We start from the raw sequence: 25,270 nt of genomic DNA, 5'->3' as shown, positions 1-25,270 counted from the left end.
AATTTGAATCCACCAATCAGAGAGCCTGTGTACTTTTTCCCGCCAAAACATGTGCCTCTTTTTACACACGCAGCACAGAGAGGCACAGGATTATTGCAGCCTATTTCTCATAGTGAGGACTCCCCTCAAACAAATGACCATAATTTCCAAACCGTAGGGGCTAGAGCGGTCATTCTTACACCGTTTTGTTCAGAAGAGATGGGGGAATCTTCCAGTGTTTACAATTTATCATTAAAATATGAATTATTAAAGATATTTGACTTGTAATGCACCATAACTGAGTAGAGCGAAGCAAAAACTGCCTTGACTTGCCCTCAAACAACGCTTTCTAACTCGAAATCTATTTGGAGTATCGATATCATTCTTTCACCGTAAGAGACAGCAGGCTTTGGTGAACAATCATGGAAATTTTCAGGTCTCTGTGGAAATCCAACAAAAAGTTATGATGAGAGAAAAAAGTGGTTCATTTCCACAGTTTGAAATCTGAAGAAATCTGAGCGAAGGACGAATTTCCTACCCTCAAACAAGTCCAACTCATTTCAGAACGGTAATAGGTGAGAAAGAAATTCTTGAATTGTGAGCGTCAGGGGTGTCTGAAGATATTCGGGGACAAGCCTCATGTCTTAACTTTGCTTCGTTAAGGAGATATGACGATTCGAATATGCCTCTCATTACAGAAATCCAGCGGTGATTTTGAACAAGCTCTCCATTCACTTTATATGGAGAGTTTTCTGACCTTGTGTTAGTCTGAGGAGATTTGCAAAAATTCTATAAATCCCACAACAATGATGGTGACATTTTCTGAAAGCCAGCAAAAATACCTACGTTTTGATGTATAATTTGTGGAAGTTGAGTGAAAATTGAGCAAGTAGCAGGAAGTTGTTCGGACATGAAGTGAAAATTGCAAAACCTTCAGTGGCACACTGGAAGCCAAGAGCATAGCAACCATAACAACACATGTATTTTGTGAAAAATCACAATTTTGCAACTCAAAACTTTAAGAGGCATAAAAGTAAAACAGTAAAAGATTTGAAAAAGCTGAATCATACCTGAATAGCCAAATAATTTGTGAACATTTTAAAATTTGAATCGTTGTTCTAGGTGAAAATATGAGGAAGTAGTTAAGTTTCAAAAACAGGCAAAATTTAGCAGAATTGCAGAAGTTTCCCATTCATTTCAATGGGACAAATTAAAGGAAAAAAGCTTAATATTTTAAAAAGTATAATAGTTAAAAATAGCAAAAATCGTAGCAGGAATTAGCAAAAATAGCTGAATAGTTTAAAGTTTGAACGGTGAAAATAGCACAAAAATTGTGGAAGTAGTTAAACGGCGAAAAGTGTACGGAAGCAACTAGAATAAAGTATAAAGAATAAAGAGAAACAGGAACTCAATAGTGTGGATGCTTAAAGCATCCACACAACTAGAAAAATTTGCATTTCCTGCGAAAATGCAGTGTGGATGCTTAAAGCTGAAGCTGTATGCAAAAAGTAGCTGAAAAAGCTGAAAAGTTGCAGAAATTGTAAAAACTTTGCAGAAGCAAAAGAAGTTTGCTAAAATGGAATAACTTAGCAGAACTGCAATATCTTAGAGGAAACATAATACTTGGCAGAGATACAATAGCATAGCAGAATTTAGCAGAAATATTGTAACTTACCAGAAACATGATAACTTCTCAAAAATACAAGAATTTAGGAGAAATAGTATAAGATAACAGAAAGAATATATTTAGCCAAAAATACTTAAACATTACAAGATAGAATGGCTTTCAAATTAGATAGAGCGGTAGAGAGAGGGATACAAGATAGAATGGCTTTCAAATTAGATAGAGCGGTAGAGATAGAGGGATACAAGATAGAATGGCTTTCAAATTAGATAGAGTTGGGAGAGTGATAGGATAGACAGAATTGCTTATAATGATAGAGAGAGAGAGGATCTTCTGCAGCAGGTCACCTGTAAGACACAAAAGGACTGGAATTAGTCGTATTTCCAATATGCTTGTATTTACCATATTCTTCAGACTATATGGCACACCTAAAATCCTGTCATTTTCTCAAAAATATACAATGTGCCTAGTGTATCGATTCTGGTTATGCTTACTGACCTCAAACGGGATTTCTGTGGTACACAGCGCTCAAAATTCTGTCAAATATTTTAGTAATACTTCGGTAAGCTACAAAGCTGCGCTGCTTGATGTATTGTCAGAGCATTATGGCTACCATAGTCAGGACCCTCGCAGAGTAATTCGTACGGTGCTTCAACATAACATTATGGTGTGTGTACAAGGACCTGGCACGTGCTAAGAGACATGCTTATGAAGCAGATTTCAAACTGATCAACCCATGAAGAGTTTGATGGATTTGTAGATGAGGAATGAACTGAAAAAGTGAGTGTATTGTTCTGTATTTTATGTGTTACAACTGAACAGTGTTGAGAGTTGTTGTGAATGACTTGAATAAAGTTGGACTTATCTGACTGTTTGTTCGGCTTAATCTGCCTTAAAAACAGGCTTGTTTATTGACATTATGCCTTATAATCTCAAAAATACAGTACATGTAGGGCTTTAAATACTAAAGAGTTCTACAGTAAATTATTGGAGTGAACAGAATGACAATGTTTAACAAATGATGGTGGAACTGTTATAAGGACATTTTTACGTTCTATTAAAACAATAAACTAAGTCTAAACTCAAACCAAGACGTGCTGCTACAGTAACTTACTGTAAATATTATATGGTCCAACAAAACCAACACACTGAGGTTAGAGCAGACAGTTTCAGGCCACTCTGTATGAATTTTGGCAAAATGAGAAATTTGGAGACAGCTAGTTTCTACACAGCAGTTTCTACATATTTCAGTCACATTTGGGGCATGTTTGATACACAGCAATAAGCACTACACTAAATCTATAATAAACGTATCATAGCTGATATAAAGGCCTAATTACCATAATTTAGTATGATGATAATTTCTTTGTAGATCATTTCATGATAAAAAGAACAGAAGTGAGTGCTGTATCTGAGCTGTTGCATGTAAGATCTTTGCTGGAGATTCCCACATTTCTTAAACAAACAAACAAACAAACAAACAAACATGACTTTCAGACAGTTCATCTTTTGTAAATTAGGGCAGGATTATTTTCAAAAAACAGCCTTGATAAAAATATCAGGCCACTATAAAATGTCTTATGTTTATGTTTTCATCCCACCTATATTTTGCAAGTCATTATGACAAATTACAAAAAGCAGTTTTTAGGCAGTGATTTAAGGGAAGAAGCTTTTGAAATCCACCATGCCCTACCACCAGTGGTCTCAAACTCTGGTCGTTAAGGCCTGGTGTCCAGAAACTTTTCTATGTGTCCCTGTTGCAACACACCTGAATAACATTAGTAGGTCATTAGCAAAACTCTACAGAACGTGACTGCATGCTGAGGTGGTAATTCAGCCATTTGATTCATGTTATAGCAGCTCATGAGTGAATGAACATGATGCAATGAAAGTACTTTTAGAAGTACATTTTTCCAAACACTTAAATTACTTAAATTTGAACAGTCTTCGGGGATGCCACTTCAACACAGTCAAATTCTATACTCTCACTAATGACCTACAAATGTTATTCAGGTGTTTTGTAACAGGGACACGTGGAAAAGCTTCAGGACACCGGCCCTTGAAGAGTGGAGTTTGAGACCCCTGCCCTATGTGAATATTTAATTGTCCCTAAACTGCTAGTCGTGAGCTGCTCTAATGTGAAACAAACACATATAGTTCTGTAAAGGTTTACAAAGAGATTTCTAAGGATCTGGAGACCCCAGAAAACAGAAACCCTCCCAGACGTTGTAGCTGAACAGGCAAAAACAAGTTGCCTAATAATATCTCGATGATAACCAAGAGCTGTGCTGACTAACTGCACTAAACTGAATCATCTATAGTGAGAGAAAAACACCAGCATTAAAGTCAAACATGGTGCTGTTACTGTGATGTCCCAGAGTTCCTTTACTACTTCAGGACCTACATCAACTCATCAGGTCCTGGGCTTAAGTTTAATCACACTTAGGATCTGAAGCACACAAGCAAGTCCAATTGAATGAATGAAACAAAACACTTGGTGTAAACGAATCAGTCTGGACCTTAATGAAATTAAGATACTTGGTATGACTTGAAAACCCTATCCATCCATCCATCCATCCATCCATCCATTCGCTTCCGCTTATCCTTTTCAGGGGGCACTGGAGCCTATCCCACCTGTCGTAGGGTGAGAGTCAGGGTACACCCTGGACAGGTCGCCAGTCTGTCGCAGGGCCAACACACAGGGACAGACAACCATTCGCACTCACATTCATTCGCAGATACACACCTAGTGACAATTTGGATTATTCAATTAACCTATCCCCACAAGCTGCATGTCTTTGGACGGTGGGAGGAAGCCGGAGTACCCGGAGGGAACCCAAGCAAACACCGGGAGAACATGCAAACTCCACACAGAAAGACCCCGGCCTGATGTTGGAATTAAACTCAGGACCTTCTTGCTGTGCGGCAACAGTGCTAACCACCGTGGTACTTGGTATGACTTGAAAACCCTATATTGGGCCTTAATTAAGACTTTTTTCTTTTCTTTTTTTGCCTGTCCTGTTTGGATCTAATTAAGACAATTCTGAAATTATAGTGGACCAAAATCAACCAGTGATGTAAACCAGTCATTACCAGTTACTGTAAATGCTTGATGGTAATTGTTGCTATAAGGGCATCCACAGCTGGGTATTAGAGACCAATATGTTTTTACATTAGACCAGGTTGTTCTGGTTCAAAAATGAAATCATCACTTTAAAACTGCTTTTTGTATTTATCCAGGTCATCCTTGTTAGATGATTTGAAACATGTGAAAAAAAGCATAAACAAAATAAATCTGCAAGGAAGAAAGACCTTTCTCAGCACTGTACTGCAGACAAAACCTATACTTACCAGACTTGCGACGATCAGATCAGTATCCTAGAGAAAGGAAACAACACATCAGATCACTGTTTAATGACTTACACTGTTGAACCTCTTCACACACAATCCAATTTACTGTGACATGAAATAACTAGTAAGATCCTCAATTTCTTCAAGCCTTTATGAACTCACTGTAGTTTAAAGAGGACAAACTTTAGTTACAGAGTCTCACATGACGATAACATGTGTAATAAAGGCATGCATACTACAGAAGTGCAAAGAAGAGGCACCAATATTTGTTGGTACAGATTATGGCTTTTTAGCTCCATCATTTTCTATCACAAGTCAGTGCTTAATAAAGTGTGGAAAAACCACAACTGTTAGAATCAACGGAAAACCTCATTAGGTTTTAGTTCTGATCTGAATATGTAAATCCTAAAATACATGTAAATTCTGACATGTTATAGTAACAACAGTGGCACGCCATTTTTGCAATTAATTTCTTAAAAATTATAATAAAAAGTCCTTCCATTGTACCTGTTGGCAGGAATCTTTTTGTATTTTGCAATATTTCCCTTTTATATATAATTTTCAAACACATTGTATCAAGCAACTTATTAAGAAACTGATTTAAACTTAGTGTACATAAATTACACACAGGCTTTAACATACACAACATTGCCTACTCACAACTCTGGTTCTCTTAGTCTTTTATTATTGCTTAAATGTTTAACCTACCACTTCTGTTCACTCAGGCAAAAATACTTCTATAGTGGTCTGACTTTAATGTAATACATAAGCAGAATATGAGTGAAGATATAAATCAACAACTGTGGTGCTCTTAAGTGTTTAAACTACCACTTACACTAACTCACCTAAAATGCGTTCATAGTTATGTCTGCTAGGTAAATCCATAAACAAACGGAGAACATGAACAACTGTATAAAAACAGTTGTTTGTGTTCAAACATAAAAATCAGACACAAATGGCCTGTTAAACTTCAGGGACAGTCAGAGGTCATGTGCGGGGCCTTTGCTGCTACAAGGTATAAATTCTGACCATTTGTTTTTGCCCATCAGTAAATGGTAATGTCACAAAAACCAAACTACGTTAGGTAAGTTGCTAAACATGTTACACAGTGACAATGTCATATTACTGCAGTTACAATTGCTGCTTACTTACCAGCAAAGGCAAAACCGAAGTTCTGTTTCACTCTGTAACAAAAGAACAAAAATACAGAATCAGACAACTGAAATCAGCATCAGAGTCAATACTGCATCACAATCTGTAGTGAAAAAAAAATCTGTTAAATTCTTTGTTTACAACAGCTTTACTATAAACACCCCATCTTCTCTTTCTGCACCTTATTAAAGATTTCTGTCTTTATTAAGGTGATTCTTACAGAATTCTGAGAGATCTCTGCTCTCACTGCTCTTTCTTTCCTGTCTTTAAACTCTCTCACATTCAGTCATTTTGCTGGAAATTACAAGTTGAATATACAGTAGTAGAATTACAGTACAGTAGAACTTATAGTAGAAACTACTTACACAGCCCTACATTTGTCATTTTAATTTTGCATTAGACTTTAGTTTGGACTGCTAGTTTGGCTTACTTTGATCAATTGTATAAAATATCACCTTTTTATAAGTTTATTTGTAATAAGATAATCTGGTTATTTTGTAATACATACATTCAGATAAATAATAAATTAGATCCAGTCTGTTAGTCTGTTTCATTGGCTATAACATTTGACTGCAAGTTTATAGTACTATTATTTAAGGACAAACCCATTTTGTCACTCGGTGTAAGTATTCAGTTAGTATTGTCATCGAGAAGTGCCTGAGGACCCAGACTTCCTGTTTCCTGACTGCTGCAGAACATCCAGCTGAAGAAACCCCGTTTCTAAAAGAGGTACAATAAAACGCACCAAATTGTTTCCAGAGAACTTTGAATTTCCTTTATTTTTTGAGTTTGGAGTACAAATCAGCTTTTTAACATCTATTCATATATTCATAAAAACATTTTATAGTATAATAGTACATTTCTCAGATTTAACAGTAACTTGAGGAGTTATAAGTTTTTCTGTTTCAAGGTTCAGTTTTGTTTATATTTGTGTATAACCACATATAAGTTCCAGATTGTACTTCAGCAAAATGCCAAGAAAAAGTCAAAGGTCGCAGTCCCAGAAGCTTAGATGGCAAAAGCAGAAAGAACAGGTGAATGTTTCTCAGACCAGTGAGCAGGTAAAGGTGTGTGTTTCAGCTTTTCCCAGCACAGAAGTGCAGAGCAGTGTTCAGACAGCCACAGTGTCTTATGCAGATGTGGTAAAGAGAAGTGTTCCCTCAGTGTCTGTCCCAGAGCCTGAAGTTATGCAGGTAATCCAGACTGAACCCCAGCTAACTGTACAAACACAGCATGATGGAGAGACAGCCACAGTGTCTTATGCAGATGTGGTAAAGAAAGGTGTTCCCTCAGTGTCTGTCCCAGAGCCTGAAGTTATGCAGGTAATCCAGACTGAACCCCAGCTAACTGCACAAACACAGCATGCACCTGGGGTCTTGCCTGGTGTGATAGACCCCAGCCTCTATGGATCTTGTACTCAGAGCTTGTTCTTGTGCTGCCATGATTAGTGCCTCTGTGCTGTCTTTCAGTCCAGCTTTGTCCAGCCACTGGTAGGATTTCTGGATATCAGCCACCTCCTCTATCTGCCGGTGGTACATACCGTGCAGGGGCCTGTCCTTCCATGATGGTTCCTCGTCTCCCTCCTCTTTCTTGGGTTTCTGCTGCCTGAGGTATTCACTGCTTCCGCTTAGCGTACAGCCTCAGGGTGCTGGACTTGGGGTGAAACCCTCCATGCATGGTCAGGAGCTTTCTTGTCTTTATGTCAGTGGCTTCTATCTCCTCCTTTGGCCAGCCTATTACCCCAGCAGGGTACCTGATCACGGGCAGGGCGTATGTGTTGATGGCCCGGATCTTGTTCTTACCATTCAGCTGACTCCTCAGGACTTGCCTGACCCTCTGCAGGTACTTGGTGGTTGCAGCCTTTCTAGCGGCCTCTTCATGGTTCCCATTTGCCTGCGGGATCCCCAGGTACTTGTAACTGTCCTCTATGTCTGCAATGTTGCCTTCTGGTAGTTCAATCCCCTCAGTTCTGACTACCTTCCCTCTCTTTGTTACCATCCGACTACACTTCTCCAGTCCGAACGACATTCCAATGTCATTGCTGTATAGCCTGGTAGTGTGGATCAGTGAATCGATGTCTCGTTCACTCTTGGCATACAGCTTGATGTCATCCATGTACAGGAGGTGGCTGACAACTGCTCCGTTCCGTAGTCGGTATCCGTAGCCAGTCTTGTTAATGATCTCACTGAGGGGGTTCAGGCCTATGCAGAACAGCAGTGGGGACAGAGCATCTCCTTGGTAGATCCCGCACTTGATGGTAACTTGTGCTATGGGCTTGGAGTTGGCCTCTAGTGTTGTACGCCACATCCCCATTGAGTTCCTGATGAAGGCTCTTAGGGTCCCATTGATCTTGTACAATTCTAGGCATTCCAGTATCCAGCTGTGGGGCATTGAGTCATAGGCCTTCTTGTAATCAATCCAGGCAGTGCACAGGTTGGTCAGTCTGGTCTTGCAGTCTCGGCTGATTGTTCTGTCTACCAGTAGCTGGTGTTTTGCACCTCTGGTATTCTTGCCATATATATATATATATATATATATATATATATATATATATATATATATATATATATATATATATATATATAAACATTATCCATTAAGGATTCCCCTCAAAACAAATGACTATAATTTCCTAACCGTAAGGGCTAGAACGGTCACTGCACCGTTTTGTTCAGAAAAGATGGGGGAATCTTCAAGTGTTGACAATTTATCATTAAAATATGAATTTTTAGAGATATATAACATGGATGACTTGTTGACTTAGAAGTCACGAATTCCCAAATATACAAATTTGAATGCCTCAGACCACATATATGATTGGCTGGCTGGGAAGCCGTGCAGGCCCTGATTTGTGGATTTGAATTCCTCAGCCCTCAGATATGATTGGCTGGCTTAGAAGCCATGAAGGCCCCAATATGCAAATTTGTAGTCCTCAGCCCACATATATGATTGGCTGGGCCCTGATTGGAAAATTTGAATGTCTCAGTCCTCACAGAGGATTGGCTGTCTGGGGACCTGGCAGAAATATATAGAAATATTATGATTAAGCATAAATACTACATTTAGTAGAAATACATTGTTTTAGCACAAATACTATAAAAAGCAGAAATACTATAATTTAGCAGAAATACTATATTAAGCACAAATCCTACAAAAAGCAGAAATACTATATTAAGCACAAATCCTATAAAAAGCAGAAATAGTATGATTAAGCATAAATACTACATTTAGTAGAAATACTATGTTTTAGCACAAATACTATAAAAAGCAGAAATACTATAATTTAGCAGAAATACTATATTAAGCACAAATCCTATAAAAAGCAGAAATACTATATTAAGCACAAATTCTATAAAAAGCAGAAATACTATATTAAGCACAAATCCTATAAAAAGCAGAAATAGTATGATTAAGCATAAATACTACATTTAGTAGAAATACTATGTTTTAGCACAAATAGTATAAAAAGCAGAAATATTATAATTTAGCACAAATAGTATAAAAAGCAGAAATACTACATTTAGTAGAAATACTATGTTTTAGCACAAATAGTATAATAAAGCAGAAATACTATAATTTAGCAGAAATACTGTATTTAGCACAAGTACCGAAAAGTACCAGAAATACTATGATTTAGCAGAATAGCAATAACTTACAAAATTACAAATATGGAGGCATATTGAAACAGAAATGCAGAGAGGGACACACAAACACAGGCTCTAATCCAGTCAACCAGTCTAACTATATTCAATTTAAATCCTACAATGACATGCTGCCAAATAAGGGTAGGGTTCTCTCTCTCCCACTAAACACACACACACACACACACACACACACACACACACACACACACACACACACACACACACACACACACACAGAGGGAGAGAGCTGCCGAATTTAAATCCACCAATCAGAGTGGCTGTTTACGTTTTCCCGCCAAAACAGGTGCATCTTTTTACACACGCAGCAGAGAGAGGCACAGGATTATTGCAGTCTATTTCTCATAGTGACGACTCCCCTCAAACAAATGACCATAATTTCCTAACCGTAGGGGCTAGAACGGTCATTCTTACACCGTTTTGTTCAGAAGACATGGGGGAATCTTCCAGTGTTTACAATTTATCATTAAAATATGAATTATTAAAGATATTTGACTTCTAATGCACCATAACTGAGTAGAGCGAAGCAAAAACTGCCTTGACTTGCCCTCAAACAACGCTTTGTGACTTGAAATCTATTTGGAGTATCGATATCATTCTTTCACCGTAAGAGACAGCAGGCTTTGGTGAACAATCATGGAAATTTTCAGGTCTCTGTGGAAATCCAACAAAAAGTTATGACGAGAGAAAAAAGTGGTTCATTTCCAGACTTTGAAATCTGAAGAAATCTGAGCGAAGGACGAATTTCCTACCCTCAAACAAGTCCAACTCATTTCAGAACGGTAATAGTTGAGAAAGAAATTCTTGAATTGTGAGCGTCAGGAGTGTCTGAAGATATGCCGGGACAAGCCTCATGTCTTAACTTTGCTTCGTTAAGGAGATATGACGATTCGAATATGCCTCTCATTACAGAAATGCAGCGGTGATTTTGAACAAACTCTCCATTGACTTTATATGGAGAGTTTTCTGACCTTGTGTTAGTCTGAGGAGATTTGCGAAAGTTCTATGAATACCACAACAATGATGGTGACATTTTCTGAAAGCCAGAAAAAATACCTACGTTTTGATGTATAATTTGTGGAAGTTGAGTGAATATTGAGCAAGTAGCAAACAGTTGTTCGGACATGAAGAGAAGACTGCAAAAGCTTCAGTGGCACACTGGAAGCCAAGAGCATAGCAACCATAACAACGCATGTATTTTGTGAAAAATCACAATTTTGCAACTGAAAACTTTAAGAGGCATAAAAGTAAAACAGTAAAACATTTGAAAAAGCTGAATCATACCTGAATAGCCCAATAATTTGTGAACATTTTAAAATTTGAATGGTTGTTCTAGGTGAAAGTATGAGGAAGTAGTTAAGTTTCAAAAACAAGCAAATTTTAGCAGAATTGCTGAAGTTTCCCATTCATTTCAATGGGACAAATTAAAGGAAAAAAGTGGAATATTTTAAAAAGTATAATAGTTAAAAATAGCAAAAGTCATAGCCGGAAAGAGCAAAAATAGCAGAATAGTTTAAAATTTGAACGGTGAAAATCGGCTGAAAATTGTGGAAGTAGTTCTACGGCGAAAAGTGTACGGAAGTCCTAAGAATAATAATAATAACTAGAAAAATTTGCATTTCCTGCGAAAATGCAGTGTGGATGCTTAAAGCTGAAGCTGTATGCAAAAAGTAGCTGAAAAAGCTGAAAAGTTGCAGAAATTGTAAAAACTTTGCAGAAGCAAAAGAAGTTTGCTAAAATGGAATAACTTAGCAGAACTGCAATATCTTAGAGGAAACATAATACTTGGCAGAAATACAATAGCATAGCAGAACTTTGCAGAAATATTGTAACTTACCAGAAACATGATAACTTCTCAAAAATACAAGAACTTAGGAGAAATAGTATAAGATAACAGAAAGAATATATTTAGCCAAAAATACTTAAACATTACAGAAACACTATGATTTAGAAAAATAGTACAACATAGCAGAAATACTGTGATTTACCAGAGACACTGTGATGAACTATGAATATTGTAATTTTAAATTAATACTATGTTTTAGCACAAGTACTATAATTTGACAGAAATACTATCATTTGGCAGAAATACTATGATACAGGAGAAGTACTGAGATGTAGTAAAAGTACTTTGATTTAACAGAAATACAATTATGGAGGAGTAATACTTTAAAATGGGAGAAATATTGATACACACACACACATACACAGAGCCTAAAGGGAAGAGTATTTGTGCCATGGAGTGTTAACAAGAATGTGAGGTCCATATTAGAAAAGCTCGTAAAATCACAAAAGTTTGCAGAATTGTAATAAATGATGAATATGAATTACTGGTCTGTGACAGTGTATTAATTTGTAGGGAAAAAAAATGTTGACCAAGGTGGAATCGAACCGGCGACCTTTGGCTTGCAGACCCGTGTCATTACCAACTGCGCCACTGGGAAAAAGAGCAGCTGCTTGGAAAAACAGGGTGATGAGCAGTCAGAATTAGATCGAGGTGAGAGGCGAAAAACGCCGTTTTTTGGAGTTACAAAACGTTGTGTAACTCAAACACTAGGTGGACTAGAAGCATAATCCTTGTACTGGGTGAATCAGCGGACTTTGGTGTACTTTGACTGCGATTTTCATTGCTCTATGTACATCCGTCGCTGAGATATGACGAGAGAGGAAACGAAAGACCTCAGATATGATTGGCTGGCTTAGAAGCCATGAAGGCCCCAATATGCAAATTTGAATGCCTCAGGACACTTATATGATTGGCTGGGAAACCGTGCAGGCCCTGATTTGAAAATTTGAATGTCTCAGTCCTCACAGAGGATTGGCTGCCTGGGGACCTGGCAGAAATATATAGAAATAGTATGATTAAGCATAAATACTACATTTAGTAGAAATACTATGTTTTAGCACAAATACTATAAAAAGCAGAAATACTATAATTTAGCAGAAATACCATATTAAGCACAAATCATATAAAAAGCAGAAATACTATATTAAGCACAAATTCTATAAAAAGCAGAAATACTATATTAAGCACAAATCCTATTAAAAGCAGAAATAATATATTAAGCACAAATCTTATGAAATAGCAGAAACAGTATGATTTAGCACAATAGTAATAAGTTAAACAGAAAAATTGGAAAAGCAAAATGGACAGCTGAAAAAATGCTGAACATGCTGAGGGTCCCTCAAATATACTTGTTAAATGAAAAAATCAGCATAAAAATGCACAGGGAGAGAGAAGTAAGTTTCTAGGTCAGCCTGGGAGCCACTGAATTTGAATCCACCAATCAGAGAGCCTGTGTACTTTTTCCCGCCAAAACAGGTGCATCTTTTTACACACGCAGCAGAGAGAGGCACAGGATTATTGCAGCCTATTTCTCATAGTGAGGACTCCCCTCAAACAAATGACCATAATTTCCTAACCGTAGGGGCTAGAGCGGTCATTCTTACACCGTTTTGTTCAGAAGAGATGGGGGAATCTTCCAGTGTTAACAATTTATCATTAAAATGTGAATTTTTAGAGCTATACGACATGGATGACTTGTTGACTTAGAAGCCACGAATTCCCCAATATGCAAATTTGAATGCCTGGAGCCCACATACATGATTGGCTGCCTGGGAAGCCGTGCAGGCCCTGATTTGTGGATTTGAATTCCTCAGCCCTCAGATATTATTGGCTGGCTTAGAAGCCATGAAGGCCCCAATATGCAAATTTGAATGCCTCAGGACACATATATGATTGGCTGGGAAACCGTGCAGGCCCTGATTTGAAAATTTGAATGTCTAAGTCCTCACAGAGGATTGGCTGCCTGGGGACCTGGCAGAAATATATAGAAATACTATGATTAAGCATAAATACTACATTTAGTAGAAATACTATGTTTTAGCACAAATACTATAAAAAGCAGAAATACTATAATTTAGCAGAAATACTATATTAAGCACAAATCCTATAAAAAGCAGAAATACTATATTAAGCACAAATTCTATAAAAAGCAGAAATACTATATTAAGTACAAATTCTATAAAAAGCAGAAATACTATATTAAGCACAAATCCTATTAAAAGCAGAAATACTATATTAAGCACAAATCTTATGAAATAGCAGAAACAGTATGATTTAGCACAATAGTAATAAGTTAAACAGAAAAATTGGAAAAGCAAAATGGACAGCTGAAAAATGCTGAACATGCTGAGGGTCCCTCAAATATACTTGTTAAATGAAAAAATCAGCAAAAAAATGCACAGGGAGAGAGAAGTAAGTTTCTAGGTCAGCCTGGGAGCTGCTGAATTTGAATCCACCAATCAGAGAGCCTGTGTACTTTTTCCCGCCAAAACAGGTGCATCTTTTTACACACGCAGCAGAGAGAGGCACAGGATTATTGCAGCCTATTTCTCATAGTGAGGACTCCCCTCAAACAAATGACCGTAATTTCCTAACCGTAGGGGCTAGAACGGTCATTCTTACACCGTTTTGTTCAGAAGACATGGGGGAATCTTCCAGTGTTTACAATTTATCATTAAAATATGAATTATTAAAGATATTTGACTTCTAATGCACCATAACTGAGTAGAGCGAAGCAAAAACTGCCTTGACTTGCCCTCAAACAACGCTTTGTAACTTGAAATCTGTTTGGAGTATCGATATCATTCTTTCACCGTAAGAGACAGCAGGCTTTGGTGAACAATCATGGAAATTTTCAGGTCTCTGTGGAAATCCAACAAAAAGTTATGACGAGAGAAAAAAGTGGTTCATTTCCAGACTTTGAAATCTGAAGAAATCTGAGCGAAGGACGAATTTCCTACCCTCAAACAAGTCCAACTCATTTCAGAACGGTAATAGTTGAGAAAGAAATTCTTGAATTGTGAGCGTCAGGAGTGTCTGAAGATATGCCGGGACAAGCCTCATGTCTTAACTTTGCTTCGTTAAGGAGATATGACGATTCGAATATGCCTCTCATTACAGAAATGCAGCGGTGATTTTGAACAAACTCTCCATTGACTTTATATGGAGAATTTTCTGACCTTGTGTTAGTCTGAGGAGATTTGCGAAAGTTCTATGAATACCACAACAATGATAGTGACATTTTCTGAAAGCCAGAAAAAATACCTACGTTTTGATGTATAATTTGTGGAAGTTGAGTGAATATTGAGCAAGTAGCAAACAGTTGTTCGGACATGAAGAGAAGACTGCAAAAGCTTCAGTGGCACACTGGAAGCCAAGAGCATAGCAACCATAACAACGCATGTATTTTGTGAAAAATCACAATTTTGCAACTCAAAACTTTAAGAGGCATAAAAGTAAAACAGTAAAAGATTTGAAAAAGCTGAATCATACCTGAATAGCCCAATAATTTGTGAACATTTTAAAATTTGAATGGTTGTTCTAGGTGAAAGTATGAGGAAGTAGTTAAGTTTCAAAAACAAGCAAATTTTAGCAGAATTGCTGAAGTTTCCCATTCATTTCAATGGGACAAATTAAAGGAAAAAAGTGGAATATTTTAAAAAGTATAATAGTTAAAAATAGCAAAAGTCATAGCCGGAAAGAGCAAAAATAGCTGAATAGTTTAAAATTTGAACGGTGAAAATCGGCTGAAAATTGTGGAAGTAGTTCTACGGCGAAAAGTGTACGGAAGTCCTAAGAATAATAATAATAAAGAACTAGAAAAATTTGCATTTCCTGCGAAAATGCAGTGTGGATGCTTAAAGCTGAAGCTGTATGCAAAAAGTAGCTGAAAAAGCTGAAAAGTTGCAGAAATTGTAAAAACTTTGCAGAAGCAAAGGAACTTTGCTAAAATGGAATAACTTAGCAGAACTGCAATCACTTAGAGGAAACTGTAAAGCTGAAGCTGTCTGCTGAAAATAGTTGAAAATAGCTGAAGAAGCTGAAGAAATCAAAGTCAGTGTTTAAAAAGTTGTTGAAATTTTAATAACTTTGCAGAAGAACATCAAGTTAGCAAAAATGTAATAACTTAGCAGAAATGCAATAACTTAGAAGAAACATAACAATTCAGCAGAAATGTTGTAGTTTACCAGAAGCTACAACTTAGCAGAAATGTAATAATTTATTAAAAAATTAATAACTTGGCAGAAATATTACAACTTACCAGAACTGCTATAATTTTGCAGAAATGTAATTATTAGGAAAAAAATGTATACAGATAACAGCTGAAAACGATGACGTAACCTCAAAGTTACTTGTTTAACTGTGAAAAATGACCAGAAACATTAGAAAAGAAAGAAAACCAATTCAATTCAATTTATATAGCAACAAATCACAACAAAAGTCGCCTTAAGGCGCTTCATAGATACAGAGAAAAACCCAACAATCATATGACATATGACCCCCTATGAGCAAGCACTTTGGCGACAGTGGGAAGGAAAAACTCCCTTTTAACAGGAAGAAACCTCCAGCAGAACCAGGCTCAGGGAGGGGCGGCCATCTGCTGCGACCGGTTGGGGTGAGAGAAGGAAGACAGGAATACCAGCCAGCAGATAAACTGATGTGAAACAAAACCAAGGTAAAATTGCAGAATTTACACAGTTGGTGAAAGGTAAAAATGGCAACAAAAAACCCCCAAACAAACAAACAAAAAAAACAAACAAACAACATTTAGTTAATAAGTGCACAAGATGATTCGATGATAAATATGGTACCAATCTACAAAATACTGTCGAAATGAAGTCCACATTGTGATATATTTCAGGTGTGGAGAGTCACAGAGCTAAACAATCGATGTGCATATTTAAAGAATCAAATAAAGAACATTGTTGTGGAATAAATTACAGTGAATAATAATCACTGCCCTGCGTTAGAGAGTGACTTATGATGATGTATTAATTGGCTTAACTTTACCTCTAACAGCTTTTCACATAGTGCTGTGACCAGGGTGAAATCCATCATAAAGTAACTGTAAACAGTAGAACCATTAGCATGAATGTTATGGTTCTACTCTGATCAAAACTCAAGTCAGCTGTGTGACCTGATATAAAATGATAAAGAGGAACACATATAAATGACCTTTATGAACTTTTCAAAATGACTTTATATGTCTGACCCATTATCTATATATATTAGAGCAGATGTGGAAAACCACTGTTAGACCTACTCTATACTAACACAAACACAGTCAAAAATTCATTGCTAGTGTGACATGTGGTCCTTTTTGCCTTTGACCAATGATATGCTGGTTACTTGGACCAGTTTAGTATTTGCTGTCACAGAGGAATGTTAACCATAAATCCAAAAGACAAAACTGAAAAAATATGTTAATTGCAAACATGTTTTTGCTTAGTAAAAGGATTGAAATTACATGGAAACTGTCACCTTAAAGCCTCATTGTAAATATCATCACAAACAGATGTTTTCCACACGGTTAACAAAGCTCCACCACATCCAATCACTGCATATAAATCTAAAAGAAAACAACAACAAATAAAATGTAATTAACACAAGTGAAGTCTAAGGAGCTTGGAAAGAAAAGCGTCTGGACTTCTTTGAGTTCCTTGAAGACGTTTCACCTCTCATCCGAGAAGCTTCTTCAGTTCTAAGGGTCAGTTGGTGGGGAGTCCCAGATTTAAACCCAGTGGGAGTTTCCCCCCAAAGAGGGACAAAGAACCCCCTGATGATCCTCTACCTAATCACATGAGCCAAGGTGTGAAAGTGGGTGTGGGTCCCAATCAGCCAGGGTTTCGGGTGAGCTCATTGTGAAACCTGGCCCCACCCTATCATGTGATTTCCTGAGGTCAGGAAATCACCCACGCCCACTCCCAGGATGTGAGTGGACGTTACGGTGTCTGGGGAGGACGTTACGGTGTCTGGGGAGGGAACTCAAAACTGGATTATAGATGGCAGACAGTTGGTGTCGTAAACCACCGCCTCTGTTTAAAGATGGTCGCTCACAGTGGACATAAATGGCTTCTTTCACTCCTCCATCTGTCCAAAATGTGAACATTGGCATCCTCAAAGACTGACCTTTGTCCTTTAGATGCAGATGAACTGCTGAGTCTTGTCCCGTGGAGGTGGCTCTTCTATGTTGTGCCATGTGCTTGTGAAGTGGCTGTTTGGTCTCTCCGATGTAGAAGTCTGGGCATTCCTCGCTGCACTGTACAGCGTACACCACATTGTTAAGTTTGTGTTTAGGAGTTTTGTCTTTCGGGTGAACCAGTTTCTGTCTGAGTGTGTTACTGGGTCTGAAGTACACTGGGATGTCGTATTTGGAGAAAACTCTCCTGAGTTTTTCTGATACACCGGCTACATAGGGGATGACAATGTTGTTGTGTCTGTCTTTCTTATCCTCCCTCGCTGGTGTCTGATGTTCTTTTCTGTGAAGCTGGAATGCAGGCACACTGGACGAGCTTATTCTAAAAAATACAGAAAAAGGAACATTTTATTTGTGTTAAGGCCTAAAAACTACAAATAAGTTATACAATGAACAATATTGAAATACCTTATAGGTGCTGCAGGCCATATAACCAGAATCCAGAGCAATCTCACACTCACATGATGGTGAGGAAAGACATGAGCTCTGCAGTGAGGTTTGAATGTCTCAGTTGGAACACTGAAGAACTCAGAAGACAGCAATACCTGCACAGAGAGACAGAGTAGAAAAAGCATAGATTTGTAATCCATAATGTGAATTAAAACTCAAAAAGTGTCAACAAGTATAATCATTTGAGTGTGGAATTATTTATGCAATAAACAGGATTTAAATTAATTAATTGAATTAAAAAACACTGACATTTTTTTTTATCAAAGATAAAGAATCATACCGCTCTCTGCTCTGAGGATCACTGAGCATCTCTGACAGGAAATACAGTTTCCTCAGTATGAGTCATCATTGATGGTCTCAGAGGTGTGTAGTGTGGCAGCATGATGATGGTCTCCAGATCAGGCAGGAGGTCAGGTGATGGGTGTGTCATCTTCTCCATTGAAGACACACTGGTATGGCAGTTCATAACACAGCAGTCTCCTTGTGGCATGTAGTTATCTGTGCAGTCCAGCACTGATGGATCAAGTTTGGCTCAGCAGTTCATGAAGATGGTGTTAAGATGTTGTTGTTTCAGCTGAGGATGGTGAAGTTTGAAGGTTTTGCCACAAAGGAGACTGTGCCGTGTCTGAAAAAATATATCTACAAAACAAGTGCTTTTAACACCACCCACCCAGCTCAGCCCCCTAGTGTCTATGTAATGCTGGTATGGGGTGTCGGTTACTAAGTCTAATTAGTACATAGGGGATGACAATGTTGTTGCATCTGTCTTTCTTATCCTCCCTCGCTGGTATCTGATGTTCTTTTCTGTGCATCTTTGCTGACTTTATCAACGCCCAATTAGGATAGCCACACGTTTTGAGTGCTTCCTTTACATGTGTGTGTTCCTTCTTTTTCCCTTCAGGCTTAGAGGGAACATGTTCTGCCCGGGGGGGAGGGATGTGTCCTAATTACTCCAAGTTTGTGTTCCAGAGGGTGATGGAAGTCAAAGAGGAGGTACTGGTCCGTGTGTGTGGGCTTCCGGTAAACTTCAATGTTGAGTTTGCCGTTCTCTTCAATGTGCACAGCGCAGTCCAGGAAAAGCAAACAGTCGTCCTTTGTGTCTTCCCTGGTGAACTTGATGTTTTTATCCACGGCGTTAATGTGCGCAGTGAAGGATTCCACTTCTTGCCTTTTGATTTTGACCCAGGTGTCGTCTACATATCTGTACCAGTGGCTGGGTACTCTTCCTTTGAAAGAGCCAAGAGCCTTCCTTTCCACTTCCTCCATGTAAAGGTTGGCTACAATAGGTGACACGGGGGAGCCCATGGCACAGCCATGTTTTTGCCTGTAGAAACCCTCGTTGTATTTGAAATATGTAGTGGTGAGGCAGAGGTCTAACAGTGTGCACATCTGATCGGGTGTGAAGTTGGTCCTGTCTTCCAAGGAGCTGTCTTCTTGCAGTCGTTTTCTGACAGTCTCCACTGCCTCTGTAGTGGGTATGCAAGTGAAGAGAGAGACTACATCAAAGGACATCATGAGAACCTTCACAGACATGACACAAGGGAAGACTTTTGATTTAATAACTAAGCTTAAAACAAGTGTTACCTTTGAATATTTGTGGGAAAAATCTGATGCTACCCCAAGAATACAAAGCCACACTGGAAATGATGACAGGCTTGCAGCCCTCTGTCTTCCTGGAGTGAGGTGCCCGATCAGTAGAAGTGAATTGACAGAAGTCAGTGTCTGTAAGAGTGGCCAAACACTGATACTCTGTCCACTTGCGTAGAGTCTAAGAAGCTGGAATGCAGGCACACTGGACGAGCTTGTTCTAAAAAATACAGAAAAAGGAACATTTTTTTTGTCTGTAGAAACCCTAAAAACTACAAATAAGTTATACAATGAACAATGTTGAAATACCTTATAGGTGCTGCAGGCCACATAACCAGAATCCAGAGCAATCTCACACTCACATGATGGTGAGGAAAGACATGAGCTCTGCAATGAGGTTTGAAGGCCTCAGTTGGGACACGGAAGAACTCAGAAGACAGCAATACCTGCACAGAGAGACAGAGTAGAAAAAGCATAGATTTGTAATCCATAATGTGAATTAAAACTCAAAAAGTGTCAACAAGTATAATCATTTGAGTGTGGAATTATTTATGCAATAAACAGGATTTTAATTAATTAATTGAATTAAAAACTGACATTTTTTTTTATCAAAGATAAAGAATGATACCTCTCTCTGCTCTGAGGATCACTGAGCATCTCTGACAGGAAATACAGTTTTCTCAGTATGAGTCATCATTGATGGTCTCAGAGGTGTGTAGTGTGGTAGCATGATGATGGTCTCCAGATCAGGCAGGAGGTCAGGTGATGGGTGTGTCATCTTCTCCATTGAAGACACACTGGTATGGCAATTCATAACACAGCAGTCTCCTTGTGGCATGTAGTTATCTGTGCAGTCCAGCACTGATGGATCAGGTTTGGCTCAGCAGTTCATGAAGATGGTGTCTGAAAAAATATATCTAACAAAACACGTGCTTATAACACCACCCACCCAGCTCAGCCCCCAAGTGTCTATGTAATGCTGGTATGGGGTGTCGGTTACTAAGTCTAATTAGTGCATCAGAAAGCGGGGGCTACACCTAAAGCCCACACTTTTTGATGTCTTTGTTTATTAGCAGCTTTTTCCAGCTGCTCAGAGAATTCTGACTTGGCCTTTATCCACCCAAACCCAAACCCACCCGGATAAAGGCCAAGTCAAACTCACACACCATACCAGCATTACATAGACACTTGGGGGCTGATCTGGGTGGGTGGTGTTAAACTGTAGTCGGGAACTTTCAGAAAACTATCCATTTACTTCTAAATCAGTTTTTATACATATTCTGTAAGCTGTACTAATGTTTTTCTCTACATAATGTATCATTATAGACATCTCTGGTAGCGTAAAGATAGTTTATAACTTTTGACATTTTTTACCTGTAAAACATGATAAGCAAAAACTCATTCATCACAAAAACTTTTGATTCTACAAAAGCTACTATAATCAAGAAAATATAATTGTCTGTATTTATTCATGTGACCCATAATAAATACCTGCATTTAGGTGGGATTTATTTATTTACTATTTCATATTTTCAAGCCCTTGGAGGGGAAGATCTCGTTTGTTGAGCTACATACGTCACAGTAAAAAGATTTAGTCATTTAAAACATGAGAATAAAAGAAATGATGTTGGTTTAATAAATGTTGCAGCACATTTCAGATCAGAGGTGCATGATAGCAGATGTTCTCTGCTCTGCATGAAGTTCAGCAATGATTTGGTGAAATGATTAATAACATTGCAATAAGAAAGGGTCTTCTGACAGACAGAGTAGGGAAGACCCTTTTTTCAATGAAAAATCTTTTTCATGCTCTACAATCAGTAAACTCTGTAACAAACATGATCTGTAATTGTTTCAAAACTCACCAGACGACTTCATGATTGGCTCGAGGACAGGACACAAAAGACAGGGTTGTGGTAACTGTAATATGATCTCAGAACACCTGAATACAGACATTTCTGTGGCTGAGAAATAAAAATGAGGTCAAGCAGGGTGTTCTTGTTTGTAGTGGCAGAAGTGATCAGCTGTGAATACCCTCTCGACTGAAACTGCTCCAGAATCTGTTTTCTTCCACTCTGCAACTGGTTCTCATTAAAATCTCCACACACAATGATTGGGTGACAGTCCATTATTTCAAGTGAATCTAAAAGACTTACCAGGTTTTGCATGAATGGTGTCAAACTGTAGTCAGGGGGTCTGTACACAACAGCAATGAGTGCAGGGAATGGAGCCTGAACCTTCAACACTAAAAACTCAAGATCAGTGACATTATGCAGATACTGTTTTACCTGAACCTGAAAATGATTCCTCAAATACACAACAACTCCCCCACCACTTCTGCTGGCCATGTGAGGAAAGTTTGTGTAGGACACATGTCTGTTGCGTTTGAACATGGTGTAGCCGTCCAAATGAAGACTGTCTGCAACAAAGGAGCCTTGAAGGTGAGACTCAGTGAGACACAAAACATCTGCTAAACACATTTCATGATGACTCTTGATGTCACTGATGTGAGATGGCAAACCCTCCGTATTGTGATGGATCAGTGTAAGAGTGTCAAGTCTGCTGGCTGTTTCTCTGACCTGAAGAAGAGGCATCATTTCCTCAACACTGGCTTGTCTCATGGTTTGGAGCGCTGCAGTTACCTCAGGATTGGCGTAAATCTTTTTCTCATCCAAGTCCTGCAAATAGAGTCCACTGAGAGACGTCACCCTGCTGAGAGCAACATAAGCCATACCTGGTTCAAAAATGTTCTTCATTGAAACTACAGCTGTCTGTGTTGTAAGACCCTGAGTTTTGTGAATTGTGCAAGCGAATGCTAGCTTTACAGGAAACTGTCTGCGTACTGCTCCTTTAAACTTCAGACTCTCCTCTGCTCTCTCAATGTAAACAAGATCATCAGATGCTGCATTAGCACTGCGGTTGTGTCTCATAGGCTGCCGGTTGTCCATCCTGAGCCCCAGTTTAATTATGTGTCCATCATTTTCAGATCTCACCACCTTTACCAGTATACCAAAAGCACCGTTGACTAAACCGTTTAGTGTGTCCAAGTTTCTGGTCAGCATGACTCGAGCTCCTTCAGCAACATTCAGAGTGTCAGGTAAATCATTTCGCCCACCTGTAAATGGTTTGTCTCTTCGTTCCATTCTGCCTGTACATTTATCCTTCTGGAAATCGTCTGCATTGATGATTATGATGTTTGAATGAAGCTTCTTCAGGGTATCTGTGTTGTGGGATTCCACATTCTTGTTGGTGGCATAAATGTGTAAGACCTCAGTTGGACATTCTTCTGGTGCAGTCACAGCCTGTGACAACAAATCTCTGTCGCACTGAGAAAGCTCATCTGTCTTTTCTTTGACTCTAATCCTGTTCAGCATCTCTGCAAAGGCCACATCATCTTTCTGACGCATGATCTCGGTTAGAGTGATCATCTGAAAATGCTCCTGCCATAGGTCAATCTGTTCTGGATCGTAAACACAGAGAGGTTTAGACTGTCGCACTGGTGGCAGCTGGTAAAAATCTCCAACAGCTAAAACTGACATTCCACCAAAAGGTCTCTGAGTGCCTTTGATTTGTTTCAGTCTTGCATCCACATAAGCAAAAAGGGGTTTTGAAACCATTGAAATCTCATCAATAACAATAATTTCAGCATTCATCAGCTCAGATCTGACTTCATCCAGTTGGTTACCAAGTCCTTGAATGGGTGGTTTCAGACTCCTGGGTAGTTTCAGTAGAGAATGTAACGTAGAGCCACTGATAGAAAAAGCTGCTGTACCGGTAAATGAAGTCAGTAAAACAGTTGGATTTGATATGTCAGCTTCTTCTGCATTAGCAGGCAGTCTGCTCAGGATCTTTGATGCTTCAGAATGAATACACTTAATCAGATGTGACTTTCCAGTTCCTGCACCACCGTTGATATAGAAGAAAAATGGATCTGGGTTCAAACCACAAACTCGCTGAATACACCAGTCTCTTATGGCATAGAACACGCAGGCCTGCTTCTGGTTCAGATTCTGATACATTACACGTACCACGGCTGGATCTACTGCAGGTTGTTCTCTGACGGCTCTGATCTTTGTTACAGCATCAGACTGACGACTGTAGTCGGGAACATTCTCCTGTTCGTTCTCATCATCAGAATGTCTCTCAGGAAGATTCTCATCGCATTGCAGCCTCACAACTTCAGATTCAGGAGCAAGATTACACCATTCATCAATCACAACATCCCTATTTTGTTCAAACTCTTCCAGTGCACTCTCAATATCCTCAGAGTTCTTCTCATACTTGTCTTTATTTCTTTTCACAACCCTTTTCACAGACTCACTGTGGTCTGAACATGGAAGTCGTACAAAACCTGAGTTGTAGAAGGACTGATAGGTTTGGAACCCTTGTGGTTTCAGTTCCTGCTCTGATCTGTGTGGAAGGTAAAGTCTCAACAGTCGACCATAATATTGCTCAGGATCTTTTTCCTGTGAACAGTGGTAATATCTGATTATAGCTGGTTTATCATTCTTTCGCCTTTGTACAAATCCAAGCTGGTTTAGAAGAGGAAGCACATCTTTTCCTTCATTTGGACCACTCACCAACCTGCACAAGGCAGCAAAATCAGCCAGTGACATTTCCTCATATTCTGGGGTCTCAGGTCTGCATTTGTATTTATCACTCAAACTTGTCATCCAAATATTACAACTGTCGTGTGTTGTGCTTTCCAGGAAGCTCATGGGCCGACTCATTTTTACTGGGTTATCATCTGTTGGTACAAATACAACACTGCGGGAACATTTTTTCATTTTTAGGCCACAGACTCGAGTCACACACTCCTGTGCGCTGATTTCTCTCTTTTTTGAGTAAGCTTGCATCACAGCTCTCATTTCATCACATTCATTGACGGTGTTCTTATCAGAGTTGTCAATAACTGTCTTCAGGTATTCAGAGAGGCCAGATTCTTTCTTTGTTATATATTTACAGAGGTATTCTATACATGAATAGGCATTCAAAATGAATGAGACATCTAAATTAGAGTTCCAGGCTTCAAGCAGGTCTGGGTTGTAATTGTTGATCCAACACTCATTTGGGTCACGTTTCAGAATCAGAGCTGTTTTCTTGTTTATGTCTTGGAGGCATTGTTCATACTCATTCATTGTTAAGTTGCATCGTGACAGAATCTGCTCTATGGTGAGGGAAGCAGCTTCAGGTTCCTTCAGCAGGTTCAACAAAGGTCTGAGTTTGGCTTTTGCAGCTTCAGTGTCTGAATCCTCATCCTGTCTCACAATCATTGTTCTTGTGGCTGGTGGTTTGGGAAACCCAAATCTACAACCAGAGTTCACACTCTTAAAGCATGTCTTTGTGTGGTTTTTGCTGTGCTTTTGTAGCTCAGTGACTTTTTTGTGCAGTTCAGGTTGTTTTTCTGGATCAGGGAGTTGAGCTGA

At 38.7% G+C, this 25,270-nt stretch overlaps 2 protein-coding genes and 1 long non-coding RNA gene across 6 annotated transcripts; all 3 read right to left on the bottom strand.

The window, feature by feature from the left end:
* Positions 1-1,753: 1,753 nt before the first annotated feature.
* Positions 1,754-6,144, bottom strand: LOC308399515. Its single transcript, XR_013972191.1, has 3 exons — positions 6,107-6,144; positions 4,955-4,981; positions 1,754-1,950 (listed from the first exon to the last, which is right to left on the bottom strand). It is a non-coding gene; the product is annotated as an uncharacterized lncRNA (long non-coding RNA).
* A 9,549-nt stretch (positions 6,145-15,693) lies between these two features.
* LOC308399975 (uncharacterized protein) lies at positions 15,694-21,723 on the bottom strand. 2 transcript variants are annotated; one of them, XM_080887435.1, is made up of 6 exons: positions 20,476-21,723; positions 20,157-20,293; positions 19,845-20,067; positions 19,197-19,756; positions 18,219-18,355; positions 15,694-18,132 (listed from the first exon to the last, which is right to left on the bottom strand). In XM_080887435.1, the coding sequence occupies exons 4-6, from the start codon at positions 19,647-19,649 to the stop codon at positions 17,523-17,525; spliced, it is 1,200 nt and encodes a 399-aa protein (XP_080743561.1). In that variant the 5' UTR covers positions 19,650-19,756; positions 19,845-20,067; positions 20,157-20,293; positions 20,476-21,723; the 3' UTR covers positions 15,694-17,522. The 2 variants fall into 2 exon arrangements, with proteins under 2 accessions (XP_080743561.1, XP_080743560.1); XM_080887434.1 differs by having other exon boundaries at positions 19,197-19,726.
* Positions 21,713-24,663, bottom strand: LOC308399973 (ATP-dependent DNA helicase PIF1-like). 3 transcript variants are annotated; one of them, XM_080887430.1, is made up of 3 exons: positions 22,133-24,663; positions 22,001-22,040; positions 21,713-21,728 (listed from the first exon to the last, which is right to left on the bottom strand). In XM_080887430.1, the coding sequence occupies exons 1-2, from the start codon at positions 24,629-24,631 to the stop codon at positions 22,032-22,034; spliced, it is 2,508 nt and encodes an 835-aa protein (XP_080743556.1). In that variant the 5' UTR covers positions 24,632-24,663; the 3' UTR covers positions 21,713-21,728; positions 22,001-22,031. The 3 variants fall into 3 exon arrangements, with proteins under 3 accessions (XP_080743556.1, XP_080743558.1, XP_080743557.1); XM_080887432.1 differs by lacking the exon at positions 21,713-21,728 and having other exon boundaries at positions 21,929-22,040; positions 22,133-22,263; positions 22,424-24,663; XM_080887431.1 differs by lacking the exon at positions 21,713-21,728 and having other exon boundaries at positions 22,017-22,263; positions 22,424-24,663.
* Positions 24,664-25,270: the final 607 nt, after the last annotated feature.

This window comes from Rhamphochromis sp. 'chilingali', assembly GCF_963969265.1.
Source record: "Rhamphochromis sp. 'chilingali' genome assembly, chromosome: 7".
Taxonomy (NCBI): domain Eukaryota; kingdom Metazoa; phylum Chordata; class Actinopteri; order Cichliformes; family Cichlidae; genus Rhamphochromis; species Rhamphochromis sp. 'chilingali'.
The sequence above is the reverse complement of the archived record's forward strand: the minus strand, read 5'-3'. Positions and strand labels throughout refer to the sequence as shown.